Below are 24,836 nucleotides of genomic sequence, written 5' to 3' on the forward strand. Positions count from 1 at the left end.
CTGTAGGGGTTCTATAAATCATAATTTGGCTGAAACGCCTCAACAACGTTTTCCTCTCAAACATTGGCACTTGGAAGCTGTATTTTTCACCATTCTCACAGCTATCAAAGTCTCCCTTTCTCTTTCTCTCTCACATGTCACTGCAGCTCTAATCCACACAGCGAGGCAGGTTGGATTTACAAACGAAAAGGCAGACAACAATCTGTGAATGGCTGGCGTTCAAGTCAATGACAAAATTAAACTTCCTGGTCATTTAACCTGACCTAAAGCATCATATTCTGTCCAGGCTGTGAAAATAAGGGACATTGAGCAGGAAAAGGAGAGACCACACCATGGGTGGAATTTTCCTGTCTCGCCTACCACAGCAATCGTAATGGGTGGGACATGGACCATGTACAGGTCTGTTGAGCTCAGGCAGGCTTTTCCGGTTCTGGGGCGAGCGCGGCTGGAAAACCCTGCCCCAAGTCAGTCTCTGCTCAGTAAAAGGAGGAAGTAAAAGAATGGCACACGAGGACACAGAACAACAGACAATATGGGGGTTTAGAGGAAAGTAACACAGAGTGATCCTCCTTAGGAGGAAAAAGGGAACGGTAGGCAGATTATCTTGAGTAAAAAGGGTGCTCTGGCTCCCTTCGGCTGCAGTTGAGGTTTAGTGGGCCCACATTAAACTGTAAGAGTTCTTTCAAATTCACCTGTACTAGCCCAGTACTCTGAGAAAAAATGGACAAATGCTTCAGCCTGGATTAATAAATTAATGGTAGAGCAGATATTATTACAAGGTCACTCTCAGATCTATTTTGCAGTTCAAATAAAACACCCAGTTCATTCACACTGACGCATTTGTGGAGTTGCATTGTTTGCATCTCACATTTGTTCCATTTAAAATATATGAATAGAAATATTAATAGTTCTCAATTGGTTGTTGCAGTGGCTGAAATTACTGATGAGGGCCTTGATGCTTACAAATATATTAAATTATAGTAGTAGGAGCTCAAGTGTCTATATTTTGCAAAAAATCTGCAAAGGTTAGTAGCTGTGTGACAGAAATACACATGTTGCATCTCAGGCATACTACCTTCTGTGCTTTGTCATCAATAGCTTAATCTCAATGCAGAAGAGAAGATTAGCTTTATACAATCAGCAGGCTCCAACCATTTAATCAATTCTCTGAACAGATGAACTAATCACCACCCAGGCATCGGAAGAAACCATCTGCCATCAACATATTGTATCATGTGAGATAAGAGACGGTACCGAGTTCAAAAGGCTTGCACAAATGGAAGGAAATGTGAAAATCCAGCAGACTGGGAGAGCTATAAAAAGAAATAAAGAGGATTACAATCAGAGGTGTAAAAATAGAGTTGGAGCAGGCAAGGGATGGTCGTAGCTCATGGCTTTATCAATATATTGATGCTGAGAGTGATGTAAGGAAATGGGGACCCATTTGTGACATATGTAGGTGAAGCCACAATGGCTAATGAGAAAGTAGATGTGTAAAATGAGTACTTTGTATTGGCTTTCACAGTAGGGGAGAGAAAAACATTTCAAAGGCAAATGGAATGCTGTCCTTTATCTTGAGGGGATTGGAACTCAGAAGTGGGGAAATAATACTTCAGTTGGAAAGCTTTGGTCAGATCTTTTTATCTAGACTATCACATTCAGTTTTGGATGGTGAATGCCAAGAAATATGCATTTGTTTGGGCAGGGTGAAATCGGACACGGCAGAAGTTGCAGCTTGCCTCAGAGAGAGATATCGTGGGCAGAAAAGTGGAACAGTTCTTCACATTGATGCAGCAGACAGGTGGACCTCTTTACTCCTCTTAGTGCAATCCTCCCTGGGGCTGAAAGTATTCCTGATTAAGAGCAAAGGTGCTAATTGCAATCATGGAATTCCTTTGTGCCTGTGTGCAAACATGAAAGCAATTTCCTGGTACCAATGTACAGAAGGAAATCTGATCTTCATTTTCCGACTCATTTGTTGCTTGGCCCATCAAGAATACCATCTTATACTGTAGAGCACCTTCCACATCATAAAAGATCCCAAGATGCATCATAGAATTAGATTGAGAACCTCTGCAACCACTGAGACGTATCATTTGAAGCATTGTCTCTTTGCACAAAGCTCTCATTGTATGCAAACTGCAAAGGAAGAATTTGCTTTTTGAAGATGAAAGAGTTGGCCCAGGAACAGCAAATGGTTCTCAAAGTAAGGTGGTCCTCTGCGGTTGAAAGATTTTACCACGTGACCAATATTAATACAGAGGATAGCTTTGCTCTCCTAACAACCAGCCAGCTAATGTTTCTTCTCCTTAAAATAACATGACTTGATGCAAAGTGAATACACCACTCCTGTTTCCTGGTGAACCACCGTTGATATACAGGTTTGTGTGTTCAGATATCATCTGAAAACTAATTGAGGGGTAAAAACAGAACTTGTGGCACTTGGGTAAATTAAGGCTGTCTCAAGGCACTTCAAAGCAATGAGCTATTTCTGAAGTGTAGTCACTCTTGTGATGTAGAAAATGAAGCAGTCAATCTCTATGCAGCAATGAGATAATGAGCACTCAGTTTTCGTTGAGGGATAAACATTGGCCAGGACACTGGGGAGAATTCCCCTCTTCTTGAAGTAGCACCAAAGGATTTTAAACATTCAGCTGAATACAAACCTTTCATGAAGGCTACTGGGTTGGCATGAGGGGCTCTGAAACCCACATATGGAACATCTTTGATAAAATCTAACAATCCTTGGAGCACTGGACAACTTGACCACCTGAAAGATCCTCTGCAGAGGGGGAATGATGATATTCCCCTGATCAGTCACTTGCTTGATTCACGTGTGCACTGTGGTCTGTCAGATGTTGCAGCCATCTCCTGGTAGAACTCCTGGTATGACTTTTTGCTGCAGAAGGCTGTGGAGGCCAGGTCATTGAGCATATTTAAGTCAGAGATAGGTAGGTTCTTGATTAGTAATGGGATCAGGGGTCATGGGGGAAAGGCAGAACAATGGGGCTGAGAAAAATATCAGCTATGATTGAATGATGGAGCGAACTCGATGGGGCGAGTGGCCTAATTCTGCTTCTATGCCTTATGGTTTCATGGACTTGCAAGAATCTGATTGCATTTAGGGTGGTCAATTTTCCAGGATGACTTTGGAATTTTCAGGAATGAAAGATTAATTTCCCAGGCATTGCCGTGTGCAACCTGGGGCAACATTTATAGGGGTGTTAAAAACATGTGTGATTTTTTTGTTCAACATTTTTATTTGTTAATTCTAAAAGTATTGGCGATGGGACACAATGCTGTGTGCCTGGGTATGGATAGTTGGAGGTGGATGGTCATGGAATGCATCTGACCAGAACTGACAACCATAGATCACACGAAAGCTTCACTTCTATGAATAAGTTATTATTGAATCAGAGTTTAGGTGGTTACTGTAAAGAAAATGTTCCAAATGTGGCATCCTATCTTATGAAGCAGACATGACAAAGAATGATCTCCTCTGACATCAATGCATGGGTATAGCAAAATGCTTCAAGGATCTTTACTGCTGTATTTGTTTGCCTTCAAAATGACTCTTGTTCCTCATTCAATATGTCGCTTGATAGTTCTGGCGTCATCAAAACACTTGAGGATTAATTAGGAACAAAAGGTAAAGATAAAGGTGGAAAGAAATAGATAAATTAGATAAAGGTAGATAAAATTGATAAAGAGAAATTACATGCAGGGGTTTGCAGCCCTAGGCTGCCCTGGAGTAGTCCGCCCAGTTGCTTCAGTCCTTATATGTTTACTACATGTCTTCCAGATGTACTTTTCCTGAGAAAGGGCTCCACCCTCTGGGGGGACAATCACTCATTCTCAGTTGCCATTTGTCCATCAAACTAGGTGACCCTCTCCTGCTGCACTGTCTTAGAAAGACCACAATCAGTACAGCAGCACATTTGGAATCCAAAGAAATACTTAACCTCACCTCTTTATCACATACAATATCAAAACTGACAATAACCAGGAATAATTTTAAAAATCAGTTGAAGAAAATGGAGAACAAACCAGCAAAGTTCAGAACTCATGGAGCAAAATGCAACAGTGAAAATACAAAAAGGCTCCGAAATAAGTCCATAAGGACATAAATCTCCCACTTTCCCTGGATGCTGGGATTTTCTTGCATCTGGTTTTTATGGGAGTTTTTTTTCGTGGACAAGGCTTCATTTGAGGATGCAAAGCTCAGTGTGAGACTTTCTTCTGATGTTTCTCAGATAATTACATGAGCCATACATGCTCAGATTGATCATCGGAACATTGGGCCCCTCAGGAAAACACATGGTGAGGTTGGATGCTGATTTTTAACCTCCACCTGTAGTACCACAGGGCAAATCCAGCGAGGCTTTGCAAACCTCAGGCTTAAAAGCACCCCTTGACGCTTACCTTCTTTAAATCTAACCTGATTAAGGTTATCACCACTACTGATGAAAGTGTCCAATCTCATAATTTTTTTTAATGCCAATTATTATTTCTAAGCAGACTATAACTGACAGGAAATGGGTTACAGCAATAATGTTGAGCCCAAAAGATTAATAGCAGTTATTTCAGAAATCAAAAATGGTAACTATTACTCCTGGGACTAAAATGTAATTTGAGTCAGTTTTATTATATTGCCTAATGAGACTTATTATTTTTAAACATTTTTAATGTCTTTGCTTTCAAGTTAATGAAGAATTAATTTTATGCTATTTTGGATTTTCCTTCATGCCTTCTTAATAGCTTAGGATACATGTTAGCAATCATTTAAGAATCACACTTCCAGGAAAAATAGGCCATTCTAATAAGGTGACATTTATTTTACTTACATAAAGACAAGAAAGCATTTTTCTTCATTTGTTTTTGCAGCCATAAACTGTTGTTCCATGGGAATGCATACTAATTTCATTGCATTGATGCTTGAGCAGTTATTGTATTGACAATTATATTTTACACAATGTCTCAGAGAAAGGCTCCTCCATGGTAGACACTACAAGGGCAGAATTGTGTGACCTAGCTCATCACAAAACTATAAAATTCCACTGAAGGTCAACGGACCTTCCCATTGTCTGCCCCTTGTCCACTCTGATTCCTGTGGTGGACGGGGCAGTAAAATTCCAGCCAAAGAGTCTGTTTCAAAAATAAGGTTCTAAAAGCAGCAGAATTTTACGAGCCTCTGTTGGTGAGTCTACTGCCTAGCTACCTGCCTCAGACCTGGCAGGAATTTTACAGAGTGGCTTTTGCTACCAAATAAACCTGTTGGACTTTAAACCTGGTGTTGTGAGACTTCTTGCAAGGAATTTTACAGGGCAGGGCTAGTGAGGCATAGGATAGCCTGTGTGCTCTTGTCCCATTTGAGGTCTTTAAATGTCAAATTATTAGACACTTATGGGCTGTTACCACACAGCCACACTTTTGAGGCTAGTAAGATGATCAGGAACGGTGTGGGGGTGTGGGGTGGGGGGCTGTCCGGCCGATATGCCAGGCCTCATGTGGGGCACCTCCATCATTGGCCCCTTTCCTGATTGGGACTTCCGGAAGGTTTGCTCTGCCCAGATGTCTCTTCACCCAGTGAACTTTCTAAAATGATCCCTCCGCTCAGTCCCAGTACTTCATATTTGGGGGCTACCTTTAGTCCTAACAGTGGCCGTCGCCTTCGGTTACACTGTGGGGGCCACAACTCCTCAAGCTATCACAGCTGAACTTGCATGTCTTGTTCGCCTATACTGTTGGTTCTTATTTGGACAACACATTTGGAATGTTCCTTCTTGAAGTTCTTCTCCAGTCATAATGAGGGGTCCTTAATTCGGAACTGGACTGGCAACATGGCCAACCCTCTCAAAGAGTGTATTTAAGAACAAACATCTGGTTCCTGTTGACTGTAATATTTATTCAGGGAGAGAAGTGTACTGATAAACACAAGCGTTAAAGTCAGAAATACATTTGGACATTTGGCTAGCTTGTTGGATAAATAAACCTTGTGATAGGTGCCCTTCTTTTCTGTTTATCATAGAATCCCTACAGTGCAGAAGGAGCCATTCGGCTCATTGAGTCTGTACTAACCGCAATCCTATCAAGGCCCTATTCCCGTAACCTCATATATTTATGCTGCTAATCCCCCTGACATTAAGGGTCAGTTTAGCCTGATGACTCAGCCTAACCCATACACCTTTGGACTGTGAGAGGAAACCGGAGGACCCGGAGAAAACCCACACAGACATGGGGGAGAATGTGCAAACTCCACACAGACAGTGACCCGAGGCCAGAGTTGAACCTGGGTCTCTGGTGCTATGAGGTAGCAATGCTAACCAGCAATGCTGTCCATAACCACTGTGCCACAGACACTTATGGCTTAGAACAAATTTTGGTCATTCTGTGGTTTTTGAAGTCATATCTTAATGCATTGAGAGTTATAGTATATTTATTCTGTCTTCTCTGTCCTTATTTCCATGACATGGGACAAAACAGGTGAAAGGCCAATCCTCCTATTCATGATCAGTTGCTTAACACTATGCCCTTCAATTTTTTGATGCTGTTTTAATTTTGTTAGGAGTAGATCTGGTACTGTTAGATTTTACTTCCTTTTTCGAGAGAGAAGCAAGGAGAAAATGAGATTGTCAGACGAGGATAAAAAGGAAAAGCCCAGTTGAGTTTGTTGCTACTGCTGTAACAATTGATTAAGTGGCATGGTGAACTGTAGCTTCTTGTGGGGATTATGGTCACATCCCATAACACCAATTAAATTAGTCTCCTTGTTGCAAATTTTTCTGCAAAATTAGGAACATCAGCCACTAGATGTTCCCCAACAGATTAAGAGACCAAATCATAATATAAGTCAATATTACTACTGTCTACATGATGATTGTGTTCAGATCCTTAATTTCACAACTTATCTTAGCCCAGTAATGGCTTTCTGCATTAATAATAGATGAACAAGGCAACAGCCAGCAGGAATTACAAAATGGTCCACTCATTATAATGTGACTGCAGTTTACGTGTTCTACTTATCTTTAAAATGAAAAAGTACAACTATCAGCAGTTTAGGCAAATTTGTCAGCATTGGGACCAGGGTGCAAAAGAACATAAACTGATATACTTAAGGTTATAGCTAATCATGTGGCAGGTTTTATACTGGAGCCGCAATCAGCAAAATAAGATGAATTAAAGCAAGTTCTGAGGCGAGAGTGCTTTAATAACTGAAGCTCAAGGTTTTCTATTCTACCATAGTTCCCATCTAACTACTCATTCTAGCCATAGACTGCTTCACTTCAAAGAGTGTGTTTGGATCCCTGAAATACTGACTGAACAAGAATTTCTTTCATCAACTTTCTTGTCTTTATTAGCAATTGCAATGATTTGATAGTATTATGATGGCCCTGGGGCACTGTCTATGGATGTCCCCCGGGCCCGGGAGAATATGAGCTCTCTTAATAGGCAAATGGACACTCATCCAATTGGGAAGGAGCAGTGGCGGGTTTAAAACCAGCAGGCTCTACTCAGGCCAGGAGCCAAAAGACTTTGATGTTGACCTGTACACTGTAGCTGCCGAAAGCAAGGGTTTTATACTTCAAAATCCTAAACCTTACACTGGCCAATTCTGTCATTATATCTTTGAAATTGCCTTTATTTACATTTAAGACATCGTTTCAGATTCGGGTTTCTCGCCTTCAAACTAAATACAAAATTCTATCATGTTGGGATAATTCTTGCTCGGAAGATCCTTTACTATGAGACCTTAATTCATCACATTTCATTATATATTACCAGGTCCAAAATAAACTGTTCTCTGGTCAGTTCCAAACATACTGTTCTAAGAAACTGTCCCAAATTACTCTTTGAATTCATTCTCAAATCTACCTTTGCTAATTTGTTTTGTACAATCTATGTGCAGATTACAATCACTCAGATTATTGTAGTACCTTTCTTAGAAGCCCCCCTCATTATTTCTTGATTTGTACTCTGTCCTGAAGTGTAGTCACTGTAAACTGCTCTCACCCACTGACTTCTTCTCCTTGCCATTTCTTATCTCCTGATTTTACATTCTATACTTTGAAACAAGATCATTTCTCACAACTGTACTGATCTCATATTTTATTACCAGAGCTATCACACTTCCTTTTCCTTTCTTACTGTTCCTTTGAAATGTCAAAGGCTCTTTAATACATAGTTCCAATGTATAGTTCACATTGCAATCCTGTTTCTGTAATAGTTACCATATCATATTCAATTAGTTCTATTTGTGTTATCAATGTTTTTTTTACACATACTGACTGCATTCAAAGAGCCTTTAATTCCGTCTTTTTACCATTTATCATTTTATTCTTAGTTGACATTCCTTCCAAATCAATAAGAATGCTCACTAAGTAATTTTTAAAAAATTGATTGTTGAAGTGTTAGCATTCAACCTCACTTTGCCAATTGCAGATTCTCACTTTGTGACCAGACGTATATATTTAGGTTAAAAATGAGGATTAATTCTTTACAGAGAGCAACATTTGTGATCTTGCAAAACATTACGTGAGCTAGCTGAAGGAAAAACAGAGACACTTCAGTTGACAATAACCCCTCCTGTTATTTTAAAAATGATTGTTTTTGAGTTTTATTTGTGTTCCAGACAAAATTCCACCAAAGGAAACAGCAGTATCCAAAACTAGGTGCAGTTCTCTCTGTTTTTGATTCATGACAGCAACAGAAGGGTCGATTCAATGCAAATTTCATTGATACTGTGTCAGAGATTGTTCAAGAGAAAATGAAAGCCATAATTTACTTACATGATAGAGGGTGATAGTGTTGTTTTCTGGCAGAGGCGTACTCAGGGAATCCTGTCGAACAGCGTCTAGGTGTACTGGTGTTGGCAGTGCGTAATGGCTGATGGGATGGTTCGGACTGCTTAACTTGTCACTTTTCTTCCTGGATCGTTTGCCTGTGTCTCTTTTAACTAAATACTCCTCTTGAATGATGGGGATCTTATCGTCGCTCATGTACCTCATCAGTGAGCTTTCTATGTTTCGGAGAAAAATGCACAATAAGCAAACTCGTAATGACCAATATACTTGTAGAAGAAGGCGGCATTTTTTTTTCAAGCAGAACTGCATTACAAAACATTTATCTGCTACTTTTATCAGACTCGATGGGCCAAAGGGCCTTTTCTGCACTATATGACTCTATGATGATGAGAATGCTTATTTCATCAGTAGAAATCCATAAAAAGGTTTACTGGAGGAGAAATGCATTTTCATAGTCTTGTTAGCTCCTTGGGAACAGTAGAAGACACAAAATACATCTCCAGAATAGCAGAAAATCAACAGGCAAAAGGGCGACAGCAACCTAAAACAATCACTGTCACTATAGAAAGAAAGGAATGTGTAATCTAACAGAAACTAAGGATGACACATTCCCTGGATCTATGTACAAGGCCTTAAAATAAGTGGCTGCAGAGATAGAGGATGCACTGGCTGTGATCTTCCAAAGTTCAATAGATTTTGGAAATGTTGCAGTGAATTGGAAAACTTAAAATACAACAATCCTGTGCAAGAAAAGGGAGGAGACAGAAAGCAGGAAACTACAGGCCAGTTGGCCTGATGCTTATCATTCTGAAAATCCTCGAATTTATTGTTAAAGAGGTTCGGGACGATTCTCCCAAAAAAAATTCTCAGTGCCGAATTTATGCAAAAACTGGAGTAACTCCCGCCGATTCTTTTAGTGTGATTTTCAGATTCATTCATCCACACTCTGAGCACTGCAGAGTGCCCCAGAGATTCAGGCCTATTTCTGCCAGCAACATAGTGCTGAGCAGGTCACTGTGCTTGCGCCGATCTGTCAGCGCTGAGATCGGTGCATGTGCAGTAGCCCCACATTGCTTGCCTCCTGATTTTTGGCCAGCCCTGTGACCCTTCACATCGCTGCCCCTCCGATACCCCCACTCGCTGATCACTAGTCTCCTGGACCAGCCCCACCATTCCCCACCCCTCCCACAAGCCCCAACCCACTCCCCCACCTGCATTCATGACCCCACAAGCAGCCCCTCTCCTGCCCCAGAGGTGCCCCACCACCCAGGACAGCCATCCCCAATTGCTGTCCATCCTACCTGTACTATGCTACAGGTTCACTGATCCTTATGCAGAGTGGCAGCGGAAACCTCCACCGATCATCCCTATGAGCTCTGCCCCCTTGGCACTGCCTATTGGGCAATGCCAAACTGCCCCTTGGACATTACCAGTTTGCCCCTTTGGCAATGCTGGCACCACACAGGGGGCACCCGACTTACCCCCCAACTTCCTGAGGGGGGAGTCCACGTCCTCTGTTCTGTCCAACAGGTTTGACCATCTGTTTCCCATTAATGGGGAGCAGGAGTAAACTCCACTGGAGTGAACCACCCAGTTCAGTCTCTGACTTCAGTCCTGGGCACGTTAATAGGGAAACCACAATTTCAATATTTAAATCAGCTCTGCACTGATGCTAGAACAGTGTAGCCGGCTGGGAGAATTGCCCCAGTAGTGGCAGGGCATTTAGAATATCATAAGAATATGATGGTCTTGGGAAAGGGAAATCTTGTTTGTCAAATTAATTGGAGACTTCGAGAATGCAACAAGCAGGGTGGATAAAGGGGAAATATATTTTGATTTTCAAAAAGCATTGGATAAAATTTTACAGCAGAAGATCAGAGCTTGTGGTGTTGGGATGATATATTAGCACAGATGGATGCCTGGTTAACTAGGGGAAATAGAGAGTCAGGGTAAATAGGGTGTTTTCATGATGGCAAAGTGTAACTAGTAAAGTGCCACAGTGATCAGTGTTGAGGCCTCAACTATTTACCATATATATTAATCACTTGGATGATGGCACCAAATTTGCTGATGATACAAAGTAGAAAAGCTACTTGTGAGGAGGTTATAAATTGTCTGCGAAGGGATGTAGATAGCTTAAATGAATGGTTAATGGAGGATAACGTGAAAAATATGAGACTGTCACTTTGATGCAAGAATAGGTCAGCATGAAGTATTTAAATGGAGAGAGACGACAGAATGCTGCAGTAAAGAAGTATCTGGATATCCTTGTAAAAGAACCATAAAAAGTCAGCATGCAGGTTCTGTAAGTAATTAGGAAGACAAACAGACTTAGGCCTATATTCCAAGGGGGATGGAGTATAAAAGTAGGTAAGTATTACTACAACTGTACAGAGTGTTGGTGAGACCATATCTAGAGTACTTAGTATCCTTTTGGTCACCTTGATTAAGGAGGAATACACTTGCATTGGAAACAGTTCAGAGAAGGTTCACAAGGTTGATTCCTAGGATGAGGGGATTTATCTTACGAGGAAAAGTTGGGCCTATACTCACTGTAGTTTAGAAGAATGAGAAGTGATCTTATTGAAACACAAACTATTCTTGAGGAGGCTTGACAAGGTAGATGCTGAGATGATGATTCCCTTCATAGGGAAATTAGAACTCATGGACACTACATAAAAATAAGGGTTTCCCCTTTAAGATGGAAATGAGGAAGAATTTATTCTATTAGAGGGCTGAGTGTGTTTGGTATTCTCTTCCCCAATGAGTAGTGAAGGTTGGGTGGTTGATAATATTCAAGCTTGAGTGAAACAGATTTTTAGTTGACGAGAGAATCGAGGGGGGAGGCAGAAAGGTGGAGTAAAGGCCACAATCAGATTAGCCACCATCTGAACGAATGGGGAGCAGGTTCAAGGGGCTGAATGGCCTTTTCCTGCTCCTATTTCTTCCTTTTTTATGACGGGCAGTGCCATGGCCCATTATTTGAGCAGCCCATGAGGCATTTTCAATGGTGTCAATGAAAAGCACTGTGCAGGCCAGACAGTTAGCAACCTACAGCATTGTCTGTCGCTGGGGACTTATGTCTGCATGTCGTAGTGCCACACGATTTAATTTCTCTCTCCTTACATTTTCAGCATTCTTAGTGGTGGAACAACAAAGGATAATTTTCAGCTGTTTCCTGCCACTGTGGGGGGACGTCAATGGGAATTCCAGCAAACAATGCACCAACTCCTACCAGCGGGAAACACGCGGCTGGGAGGCCAGAGAATTTCACCCTAGGTAACAAACCAGTGTTTCCCATTTGACTGGATAAAATCTGCAGGGTTAATGCAGTTCCATCCGCAAAAATACAGTTAATGCACAAGATTTGCAATTTCCCCTTCATGATGAACAGAGTGAAACCTTCATGTGTTTGCCAAACATCTTCTGAGCAGTTACCGAGACATGTGGTAGGAGGAGGAGGCGGCGAAGGAGGAGGTGATGATCATAATTCCGTCCAAGATTCGTGTTTGCATTTTCACGGCACAGCTGGAGTCTCACCCGGCTGAAACTGGATTCCAGGCTGTGTCCCTGGCTTCTTCCACCTGGAAGGAGTTGATACGCCAGATTGTATCTGATCTTCTCTGCTGAGAATAGCACTGAGTGCGAAAGGGGAGGGTTTGTTGCAGTTTCTGTGTTGCTTCCCTCTGGAGCGACTTAAAACTGCCAACACTCAAGGGACTGCAGAAAATCAGAACCCAGGAAGTAACAATTTTTTTTACAGTACAGCTTGTCTGATAGGAAATCAACAGTACTGCTCCTAACCACGATAACTGTGGGCAAATTTACCCATGATTACTTTCTGTTGAGATAGATGTCCATCTTCAGTATTGCTTGCTGAAACATGGGTTGTCCTCTGTGATCAGTCATATCGTTAGTCCCTGAACTGAAACCAGATTAGTTTGCAGAGTTGCTGTACAGAAGCGAGACTTCTCCATCACAGAAGCAGTGAGTGAAAGAAAGGCAATGTAAATAAGCTATTGTAAATCTTGAGTGCAGAGGGATTCTATTTGTTTGTGTATGTGTGTGTGTGTGAATCCTTTAGGACAAGACAGATTGTTATACTTCCTGATTATAATTGTGTGTTAACCAGCACCTGCAACTTGTTCAAAATGGTTTTGGTATTATAATAAACAATCATTCTAGTTTATTGGAAGGAGCCTCATTAAAGATGCTTTTACTCTGCGAATCAGTACAGGAAATGAGACCATTGAATATTTTGATGAGAAAACTAAACATTTGGACTAATGATACAACCTATGGAGCAGTGGGGGCAAGATCATATATGCCCACCTCCCTTCCCAATCATGACATCTTGTATACATGAATGTCCATTGCAGCCTCAAACCCTCGCCTATCCATGATGTAAACACTAAGGTCACAATTCTCCCATCCCACTGCGCTGACTTTTTAGCGCAGAGGACTGGGAGATTTAGATGGCGCTGATGAAGAAGCAAGATCTCTGAAAACAAGTGATACCAAATAAACTTGTTGGACTTCAACCTGGTGTTAAGAGACTTCTTACTGTTTTCAACCGTGAACAGCTATGTTGGGTTACAGCAGGAGGACTGTTTGAAAATTACTTTCTGACAGAGGTCAGGATTTTTCAGAGGGAAAATAACCAGTTTCAAGGTACTACTTATCCTTGATAATGCATTTGGACATCTTCATCCATCATCCAGATGTTGACATATTTTTTTCTACCCACAAATATAACCTCACTTATCCAGCCAATGGATCAGGGGGAGGGGGGTGGTCATTGCAACCTTCAAGACGTATTAGAAGTTTCAGCCACATTCTTAATCTATGGAAGCAGACCCTTTAATCACAGTCTGTGATTGCTGGAAGAAATTTAACATCCTCAAAGCAATAGGCGTAATTAAGGACTCATGGAAAGTAGTTAGAGCTTCAGCTGTAAATCCCTGCTGGGAAAAAGTCTGGCCAGAGGCTGTGAATGATTCCATTCCTAATGTGGAGGCTGAAGTGGCCAGAATAGTAGAGCTGGCAAAAAGGAGTTGGAAGGGAGGAATTTGAGGACGTGGCCACAGAGGAAGCAAAGGATTAGCTTCAGTCTCATCAAGAGGAATCCTCTGCAGAAGGATTGATTGAACTGATGAAATTAAATGAAATCAAACAGCATGATGGCAGATCTCATAAGATCAGCTCAAGAATAAAAAAACACAGGCAACAGACCATAATACAAACATCGAAAGAAGCAGTGCCTTTTGTAGAGCAATTATCACTGCTGCTGCTCCATACAAGCACTTTACAACATTGAAAAACAAAAGGTGAAGCAGTCAAGGATAACATCATTCATTTTATCCATATCAATGTCCTCATCAGCCACTTCACCCACTCTCTCCACATCCACTATCAAATAATGCACAACAGAGAAATTTGGGAGTGTGATGAAGTTTACATTTTCATGTTTTCCTGCTTTGTTAAACAATTCATCCAGTAAAATGGTCTTAAATTTACTCAAAACATACTTTTTATGACCTCTGTACCTTTAAAAATGTCATGTTTTGGGATCGCTGGATCTATCTAATGCACTCCCATTATAAAGAATGTTCGCAATTTCATCCTGAGAGAAAACTTTCAGGAACGTAATCCCCACGAATGGCAGGACTTTACTGAAAACTGTGAAATGCTCTGAGGAGACCTCCCTCAAGTGGACTGTTCATTTCCAATACTCTGTCGTAAGTTATACATTTGCAAGAGAAAAAATATTTTAGAAATATGCTGGGGCGGGGGGGGAAGAATAATCGTAAAATGCAAAAATTGTGCCCTCTACAGCAACAGGAACTAACACAGGAGCAAAACACAAGAGAGAAAAGAAATTAATGGGATGTGGGGCATTGCTGGTGAGACCAGCATTAGGTGCCCATCCCAACTGCTCTTGAAAAGTAAACTATCAGTATTTCTTTGGAGTAAATACCAAGCTTTGGAGCAACTTCTCCATCTCAGCAGCAACAATTTAAAAAAATCCAACTTGAGCAGATGGGATGATTGGTCTTGCACTCCATTTTTTTTTAGAGAAAAGGAAAGCACAGAAGGCAGCACTAACCTCGCAAAAATTACATTCAACATGGGATCTGACTTTACTATTAAGTTGAGGCTTCTGCTGCTCACCAGTGCAGACTCTACTTGTCTGAACATTTTACTCAATGCTAAGTAAGGTGCACTATGAACCAAGCAACAATATGACATACTAAGCTTGTAAAATCAGAGTTTTATGTCATATGTTACTATGCTTGAGGTAATAATGTAATTCCTGCATGCTTAATTCCTTCACTGAACTTGGTAATTGGAAGTCATTTAAATATCTAGTTATAGCATGTCTTAAAAGAACTAGTGAGATTAATCTGAAATCTTAATAGCGTACAAGGTAAAATACAATTTAATTCTTAATATATGGGCGGGGACGGGGGGTAATCTCCCAGCCCACTGCGCTGTTCGAGTAGCACAGCAGGGCAAGAGACTTCAGCAACAGCCGTAATATGGGCTTCCTGCAGGACATCACAGTCTCTGCGGGACTTCCAGACTTTTGGCATCATCAGCTCCATGCTGGAAATTAGTGTGGTGCTGATTATCATGTGGATATGTCATGGTAATTGACATTTCCATATGATTAGCAGGCCCAGGACAGAATTCTCCAGCTCACTCGCATCTCCCCCATCCCCTCCCCAACTTCTGCTCACCCCTGGTGTGAGTGGTTCCCTCCAGGGGCATTGACAACTGCTCCCCACTGATGGGAACCAGGCATCTTCACTCTACTGGAGGGAAGAGAGGTTATTGAGACCTCCTCCTCCTCCTCCCCCCGCCCCCCCGCCCCCCCCCCCCCGCCACCCAAACTGGCTGTTCAGGGGTAAAGGGGGCCTCCAAGCAGCAAACTGGAACTATCTAGGTGGCACCTTGGCACTGCCCAATGCCAAGTGGCAGGGAAACCCACTGCCAATCTACAAGTGGGATCACTGACAGAGGGAGGGATGAGGCAATTGAGGGTGGCCATCTGGGGGAGGAGATCGGGGCTGGCCATTGGGATTCGGGGAGGGAATTGGGACTGTCCGGGCGGGGGGGGGGGGGGGGGGGGGGTGGCGGGTGGTCAGGGCTGGCTGCGTGGGTGAGGGACATCATGGCTGGCCCAGGGAGGAACGGGAGGCCAGTGAGCAGAGGTGGACTGGGTGGGGGGGGGGGGGGTCAGAATGCCAGCAATTGGGCTGGCTGGCCAGTGATCTGGAGGCAGCAATGGGAGGGGAGGGGAAGGCACTACCCATCACCGATCTCTGTGCTGACAGATCAGCGCAGGCACACTGATCTGCTCTTGTTGCTGACCTCTGTAGCGGGAATAGGCCTCAACCACTGATTTTTAGAGGGAATCCCGCGAGGGCAGTCTGTGACGCACAGCGTATCAGAGATTTATTCTGGAAATCACACAGAGAAAACCAACAGGATTTACTCCCATTTTCCTGCATGTTGGGAACTTAGAATTTTTTGGGGGGGGAAATCCCAGCCGTGAAGTTTGAAGATCAGAGTCAGATGAGGGCACCAACTACTTACAATAGGATCCAGGGCAAGGAGATTATTTTTGTCCATTATTGCTCTGTTTGCATCAAGAACTCTGTCTCAAGCAGTCATTTAAACATTTGGAGGTACAAAGTGATGGAGGGCAATTTATTTGTGGTTTCAGTCTAAAAGGCTAACTAGTGAACAGCAATCTGCAACAGAACCTCATTTCATTAAATAATCTGCTGGACACAATCAACAGAGTTTGAGAAACAGTCAACTCTGATGAGTACATGGGATTTAATGGGATTGAGAGTTATAGATAAGTCTGATAGGTATGGATATGATCGGCGCAGCTTGTGGGCCAAAGGGCCTGTTTGTGCTGTAGTTCTATGTTCTATGTTAACTCTGCTATATATGTACATCCAGACATAAAACTACGCATGGGGTGTCTTTATCGTGTGTCCTGTGGTGAAGTTTAAGATCTGCATTAAAATCCATTTGATTTTGATAAACAGGGTGAAAACACTTAAATCCAATAAGCTTTTCAGCCAGAATATTACAGCCAATATTTCTGAGGGAAAATGATGCAATTTGTAATATACATATATGCTTTCAAGGGATAGGATTGCTGCTGGCAAAGCCAGCATTTATTGCCCATCTCTAATTTCTACAACTGATTCATTTGCTAATCCATTTCAGAGGGCAGTTAAGAGTTAACCATCTTGCTGTGGATCTGGAGTCACATGTAGGCCAAGTAAGGATGGCAGATTGCCTTACCCAAAGGATATCAGTGAACCAAATGGGTTTTTCTGACAATCGACAATTGTTTCACGGCCATTATTAATGAGACAAGCTTTCAATTCCAGACTTATTAATTGAATTTAAATTCCACTTGCTGCCACGGTGAGATTTGAACCCGTGTCCCCAGAGCGTTAGGCTGGACCATTGCACTACCAGCCCAGTGATATTTCCGTTACGCCACTATCTTCACTAAATTATCAAAAAGATTTTTCAGGAGTGAAATATATTCATAGTGACCACTAGAATTGCAGATTTTGGGTTTATTAATGAAAAATGGGGACAGGAGGTGATAGATGCCACTACTTCCCATCAGAAATGCAAAGTAAAGATTATGTTGAAGTGAAAACTCCCTGTGCAATAATCATACACAACAGAAAGAAATATCACAGCGTGATTTCATACCAAATGAGATCAGTAAATTTTTACCATCTTCCAATTCAGTAAACAAGTGAAAAATGGATTGAATTCCTCTGGCTAAACATTCAAACAGCAAACTTTGCCACTTTCAATATATGCAATGCAACACATTTGACATTCTGGTGGATTTGCAAATGATTAAAATTCGCTAATAATTGCAATTCAAGTCAGAAATGCAGATTACAGCTATAACTATGGAAGAATCATAGAACCCCTACGGTGCAGAAGGAGGCCATTTGGCCCATCATGCCCATACTGACCACAATCCCACTCTGGCCCGAAGAATGATGAAATAGTACTTCTGCTGAACTCACACAAACATTAATTTGTTTCCAAATTCACATATAATGCTGGATTTTCATCCTCAAGGTGGGAAAATTCCCACAAGGACAGGATTCCTGCAAGGACAGGATATTCACTGTATGGGCGGGGTGGGAGTGGGCTGGAGCTGGGTCAGCTGACATGGTCTGGCTGGTGTGGAAACAGGCTGTTCAATCGGCCCACTTTACTGCTGTAGGACTTGATCCCAGTTAAAGTAAAAACAAAAAGGTCATCCTGCCCCTCACATGCCTCACCTCCCACAAACTCTTGATGCCTCAGCTACGCCATCTCAAGCCCTCTACCCACTTCATGGCCTCTTATACCCCCCAGGGCAAGCTATGTTCCCACCCTGCCCCTATCATCTTTCATGTCTCCATGCCAATGTATATACTCTCACTCACCCTCTTTGGCCCACATACCCCATGACAAGCAATAGCACATCCCTGTCCATTCACCCATTATACACCGATAGATCCAGTGAACCATATGGTGACAGTACATTGTACAAAGAACTTGAGAAAGTTCTTCACGGATGCCTTCCAACTTTCTTAAAAAGCTTTTTTACTATAGCCCAATAGAAGTGTCAATAACCGTTTAAAGTTTCAAGGGATGAAACTGCAAGACCTCGAAATCTTGCGTAACTAACCACTGTGAACTTGACAGCATAGCTCAGACAGCCAGAGCTATTGTTCAAGCAATGTTTTCTCTGGGGCACAGGCGTTTCAACCTTCTAATGGATATTTGGTCTCACAGTCAAGTTTAAGTACTAAAACAAATGAGCTGCAAAAAACACTGAAAATCCAAGGCCGCAGAGAAAACATTGAAAATCAAGCCCAAATTTCACTGTTTCAGTTGCACTGCTTTCATCAAGACCTTCAAAGACAATGAACAAAGAACAAAGAACAAAGAACAACCCAGCACGGGAAACAGGCCCTTCGGCCCAACGAGCCCGCGCCGCCGCATCGCCCTACACCTATTCTACCCTGCATGTCTACGAATGGGACCCTACTCAGTCAGATTCAGGGAAGAAATAGTGTCAATTTGGTGGAAACCAATTAGCCTAAGAGCACATCTTTGGGGTGTGGGAGGAAACCGGAGTGCCCGGAGGAAACCCACGCAACCACAGGGAGAATGCGCAAACTCCCACAGACACAGGCCCAAATCCATGTATCTGCACAGCTAGCAGTGCTAGTCACTGAGCTGTTGTGGAGCCCGTCTATCGGTCCAGGATCAAGCACACACACCAACATGAAGTACTAGGCCACTCCTGGACTTCCAAGAGCAGCCCACGCACAACCCGCCGTGTGCATGCCCCTCGCTTGACACGAGGTGGACCTCCACCTGTGGAATAAAGACAAAACATATTAATCATACAGCCTGCCCTTCCGGTGTCTCCCGAGGTTTAACCCTATTTAATAGCCCCTACCATATCCCTCCATTCTCGTTTCACTCATATGCCTATCTAACTGCATCTTAAACGAGTCCAACGTGCCTGCCTCCACCACCCTACTCGGTAGCGCATTCCAGACCCCCACAACTCTCTGTGTAAAGAACCTTCCTCTTACCTCCAAATTATACCTCCCCCCCCTCACCCTTAAGTGATGACCTCTTGTGTTCGTACCCAGTCTAGGGAGCAGTCTCTCACTATTAACTCTATCTATTCCCTTCAGTATCTTATATACCTCTATCATGTCCCCTCTCAATCTCCTTCTTTCCAAGGAGAATAGCCCCAGTCTCTTCAGTCTCTCCTCGTAACCCAGTCCCCCCATGCCAGGTAACATCCTGGTAAACCTCCTCTGCACCCTTTCCAGAGACTCCACGTCCTTCCGGTAATAAGGTGACCAGAACTGGACGCAGTACTCCAAATGCGGTCTAACCAACGTTCTGTATAACTGAAGCATTAGACGGCAGCTTTTATACTCTAAGCCCCTTCCTATAAAGGCTAACATCCCATAAGCCTTCCTAACAACGTTCTCCACTTGTGACACAACCTTCATGGATTTGTGGACCTGCACTCCCAGGTCTCTCTGTACGTCTATACTCCTAATCGGCCTACCTTTTATCACATAGCTCCTCTCTGCATTATTCCTTCCAAACAAGTGTTACAGTGTCATAGTGGAACCATCTGATTTGGAACAACTCTACAACTGCTATGCTTCACTCAGATCAATGGTTCATTGGTAGGTAGATAATATGGCATCAATTTTAACTCATCAAAATCAGGAGTAATTGGCATTAATGGCCTTGTAAGAGAGTTGGTAGATACTGTGTCTACCACCATTTAAACCGGGATCAGCTCTGGGAAGCCAAAGCTTGTTTCAGGTGGTAATCCTTTCTATTAAACATATCAGAATCCTGGATCTACAATAAACCCGAATTGAAATCTGAGAACAGAGCTTGGCCAACAGTATGTCAAACATAATCCCTGTTTCAGTGACAAAAAAAATCAAAGAATTGCTGAAATTATAAATTTGCAATGACTTTTGAAAATTCAGTGAAACACTTTTGCTTCTTGCAAGTAATCTCAATCACTGTTGCCCTGGCTATCTGCGTCTCCTACACCAACAACCCTTAACTAACCCCTCAGTGTCCCACATTATCTTGCTGTTGGTCAGTGTTTTGCCAGCCTCTACCTGGCAAACCACTTTGAGGTACCTAATGCTCAAAACAGCTTTGGCCTCTTTGATGGCAGAGTGGGCTGACTCTTTGCATACTCCCAAAGTGAAAATCAGCCCCAACAGGTACCACTGACATATGAAAACCACACACACACACACTCATGTTTGTTCTGGTGTCCTCTGAAACTCAGAGCACTATTGTGCGCATGTGGCTATGCAATCCAACACATGAAGCCTTGCATCTACTGTGCTCCTATCACTGTCCTGATGCCATACTTGATCACCACTCCAAATTTTCTTTAAAAAAAATGCGACTTGAAAGCTACAACCACTTCAGTGGTTTTATGGTGGATGTCATCACGTCACAAGCAAGACCAGCTCCCTCCACAGAGCAGTGACTGTAAAAGACAACTGGGTTAATAGTTGAGCTTCAATATTTTGCTCCCAATTCAAATCTGGTCATGAGAATTATGGGTGATCCAAAGACACACTTAAAAAAAAAGAAGCTGCCTATCACTAAGTGAAAACATTCAATTTAATCTATGCTTTCTAAATGCAATTTTTAAACTAAAATCAGGTTTGGGGACATTGCCACATAAAATGAAAGAGCCACTCACCTCTTCTTCCATCTCTTTTGGGCCGGTTTGTATCTTCATATTCTCCTACCCAGCTGTATTCCACTGGCATGGAAATGGGCCTCAGTTTGCCTAGAAAAAGTAATAAAAATAATTTTTCAATCATTCACTTTGTGCTGTTATTGCTTGCCTCTTTTCACCTTTGAATTTCCAGTCTATTAGTCATATTCTATTCAGCAGTTCTAGTTGAAAAGTCGACTTTGTTAAGCGGAAAGATTGAGGGAGGCAGATTACTGCAACAAATACTGAATATGCAGATGGTGTTGCTTCATTCCAGTGAATCGTATTATGTTCCATTTTTTGAAGAAGCCTTTCACTCTGCTTCTCGTTCTTTATTGTAAACTACTCGGTTCATCAGAATTGTTAAATATTGCAGAACTTAAATAAGATCGCGTCCTGCCACTCCCCTCCATCCCACACCCTCAGTTTCAGAGCGTTAGCTTATATAAACCCTTAGTGGAAATGTAATCAGATGTTGTAAACCAAATCATTAGATTTATTTGCACCAAGGCTTGTGAGCAATTATTTATTCTTTCACACGAGGAATCAGTTGCTTAAGCAAATAGTAGTCAGGTTGGACATCATTTGTAACTGGAGAGCGACAGCTATTGTGAACCACAAAATTACAGGTTAATTCCTGTATTTAAACTCCACTCCAGTGCTGAAACTCACTGATAATTAGAATAAAATGGAGAGCCTACTGTTTTCTCTCTTTGTAGGTTTAATTCTTGTAGAAACAGTTAACCCTTGTACTGACAGTACACTCAGGAGAACTCTCATCTCTGGTGTTCTGATTATTTCAGTGTCATAAGACAAAATCAACACAAATGTGTGCTGTTACTGCACCTTCAGTAGGGTTTGCCTATATCGGCTTTTGGGCTGGGGTATAAGTCTAACATGAGGTTTTTGGCAAGGTGAGCAAAAAGGATGGACAAATTTATGACTTTTCCTCCTCCCCTGTTATTGAACTAAAAAAAAGTTATGAATTATATTTTCAGGAATACATTAGGAATAGGAGCTGCCTCTGTAGGAAAGCTTGTTCACTATCTCCAAGGTGAAAATCAGGACCGTGAATATTCTCCACTTGCCTGGATGAGCACAGCTCCAACAACACTCTAGAAGCTTGATAAACCTTAGGATGAATCAGCCTGACTGACTGGCACCTCATCTCCTGCCAATTTAAACATTCACTTCCCTCATTATCATTGCACAGTGACAGTAGTGTGTACCATCTCCAAAATGCACCAATTTGTCAAGGTGTCTTTGCCAGCACTGTCTGAGATTGCAGCCTTTACCACTTAGAAGGACAAGGTCAGCAGGTTCATGGAGACACCACCACTTGCAAGTTCCCTTCCAGGTCAGAAACCATCCTGAATGGAACACATCAGCATTCCTCCACTGTTGCTGGGTCAAAATCCTGGAACTCCCTTCCCAACAGCATTGTGGGTGGTATCTGCACCAAATGCATTGAAGTAGACCAAGAAGGTGGCTCACCACCAATTTCCTGTGGAAATTAGGGGTGGGCAATAAATTTTAGCCTAGACAGTGATGCACCTCACAAACAAATAAAAAGGATCTGTGTGCTAAAAAACACTTTCTTTGGGACTAGCAACTGTTCATTTTTATGACTTCAAATTAATCTGAAAAGAGGTTTGATGACTTTATGACCTGATTGATTACTGGTGATATGGTTCTGGTAACTGGTTGGTTAAAGACATAATGAAGTCGAGAGTCTATTTTAACTTTTGTCATGTGATCCTTAGTTTTGCAATTTAATTAGTTGAAGGCTCTCACCAAAACTGGCATGCTTTCTCATAGATACAGGCCAGAATTCACTGGCCCTTCACGTCCTGCCGCCATTATCAAGGATGGGGAAGTTGGTGCTCCGCTAAATCTCTGCTCACTGCAGCAGAACCGGAGAATCCCAGCTGTGGGCAAGGTCGGAGAAAATGGTCCACAGTTTTTTCGAGAATATAGACAATTTGGATCAGTTCGGAATACAAAATCAAAACAAAATCTAAAATTACCATAGGTCAGAGTATTCTCTCTTCTGCCTGGTACACTTGACCGGCTTGTGTCGTAATCATAACTGAGAATCATTGCATCTCCTTCAATCACGGTGAAACGCTTGCGATATTCCTGATCCAGGAAAGAATTAGGTGACTCTGATCCTTTATGCACTGGCTTGCCTAAAGCATGTCTGCTGGATTCCTCAAGGGGAAGGTTCCCTTTTTCATCCCTTTTAATTGGAAAAAAAGAAAATTCAATGCCTGTTTGTCATTCCGATTAAACAAGCAGAAGTTAAGTCAATGATTCCATTAAGAGAGGTAAACATCTACATTTTAAAATGAAATATGGTCCTCATTTCAATTTATATTCTTGCTGCATTTGCATTTACAATTGCAAACTCCTAAACAGTAGGCATTAATGAATGAGGAGATTATGGCTTTTGGAAACTGTATCAATTATCAGTCACAGTAGCAAACAGGAACTCTACACAGCATCAAATAATACAGTTTCACTTCTTTTTGACAAGCATTGGCCATCTCAAGCAGTAGGTTAATAAAAAGTGGAACACATCAACAAGTCAGGTTTGTAATTTTGTCATGGAAGCCATTGTGCTCTCACTGAAACCCAAGAAGACATTTTTTAAAAACAAGTGTTTTGTAAATTTTAACTACGAAAATATTAAGGCTATCCATGGCTTGTTTTTTGTGTGTGTTACAATAAGGACCTTTCACAGACATTCTGTTCATATACTAATACTATTGGCAATTTGCACCACAGTTTTGCTGTCAATCTTGTACATTCAGTACTATGGTTACCTGAATCATGAAGGGACACTGAGGCTTGTTACTGCTGCAGGTGAATTGAAGTGATTCACCATGGATATATAAAAGATGCTACTTGGATTTATCGCCCTTGGCTAAGCCAAAACGATAGGAAAACCATGTCTGCTTTTAAGAAGGGGGATGTAAAAGTTGGGAGAAACCAATCCATTCCGCCATGGTTGGGCAATAATTTGCAGCGTAATTTCTCATGACAATATTACAATTTCCGCGACAAATCTGAGAAACAAACACCCACATTTCCATTTAACATAAACTAAATGATTCATACTACATACTCACCCAGCAACATTTATCACTAGGCTGCAAATACCAGAGTCTAGAGTTACCAGTTCTACTGTGCATGGATAAGGATCACTGAAGAGAGAAAAAAATGGGAGGGGGGGAAGAGAGACCTTCTTCAACTACTATTTAGTAGGGATTTTTCATTCATCATGGCACAGGGTACAAATACATGACTGAAATATTATCATTCCCCTCAGAGCTCGGAAGGATGGACAGTTCACCAACCATTGGATTTAATCACATCCTGATGACAGATCAGCCAACAAGGCTGCTGCGACAATCAGTGTATTTTTCAGACTTTCTATAGGTAACCGGAGGCAGAAGAGCCCACGAGGCGTAATTGTGCAAGAAGAACAGTCAGGATCTAAAACAATCTACTTTGTCAATCATTCATCAAGAATGAAGCTGCTGTGACTTGATAGCTAATTTGTGTCAGTCATTGCCGCCAGGGTTGTCAGGTTAAAAAAAAATCTGGACACAGGTCTTACTATGAAAAGTATTGCAGTTGATATCAAGACTTGCGAGTTAGGGAAGTAGAGAGAATTATCCGTGGTTAGAAAG

At 42.0% G+C, this 24,836-nt stretch overlaps 1 protein-coding gene across 1 annotated transcript in view; it reads right to left on the reverse strand.

The window, feature by feature from the left end:
- Positions 1–24,836, reverse strand: part of cnksr2a (connector enhancer of kinase suppressor of Ras 2a) — a 422,869-nt gene that overhangs the window by 116,710 nt on the left and 281,323 nt on the right. The window contains exons 12-15 of the mRNA XM_080203990.1: positions 24,273–24,347; positions 23,169–23,380; positions 21,124–21,213; positions 8,787–9,016 (exon numbers count right to left, since the gene is read on the reverse strand). Of these exons, the coding sequence (XP_080060116.1) occupies positions 8,787–9,016; positions 21,124–21,213; positions 23,169–23,380; positions 24,273–24,347 (607 nt within the window). The remainder of the gene's footprint in view (positions 1–8,786; positions 9,017–21,123; positions 21,214–23,168; positions 23,381–24,272; positions 24,348–24,836) is intronic.

Source organism: Carcharhinus amblyrhynchos, chromosome 15 (assembly GCF_965287045.1).
Source record: "Carcharhinus amblyrhynchos chromosome 15, sCarAmb.v2.hapA, whole genome shotgun sequence".
NCBI classification, from domain to species: domain Eukaryota; kingdom Metazoa; phylum Chordata; class Chondrichthyes; order Carcharhiniformes; family Carcharhinidae; genus Carcharhinus; species Carcharhinus amblyrhynchos.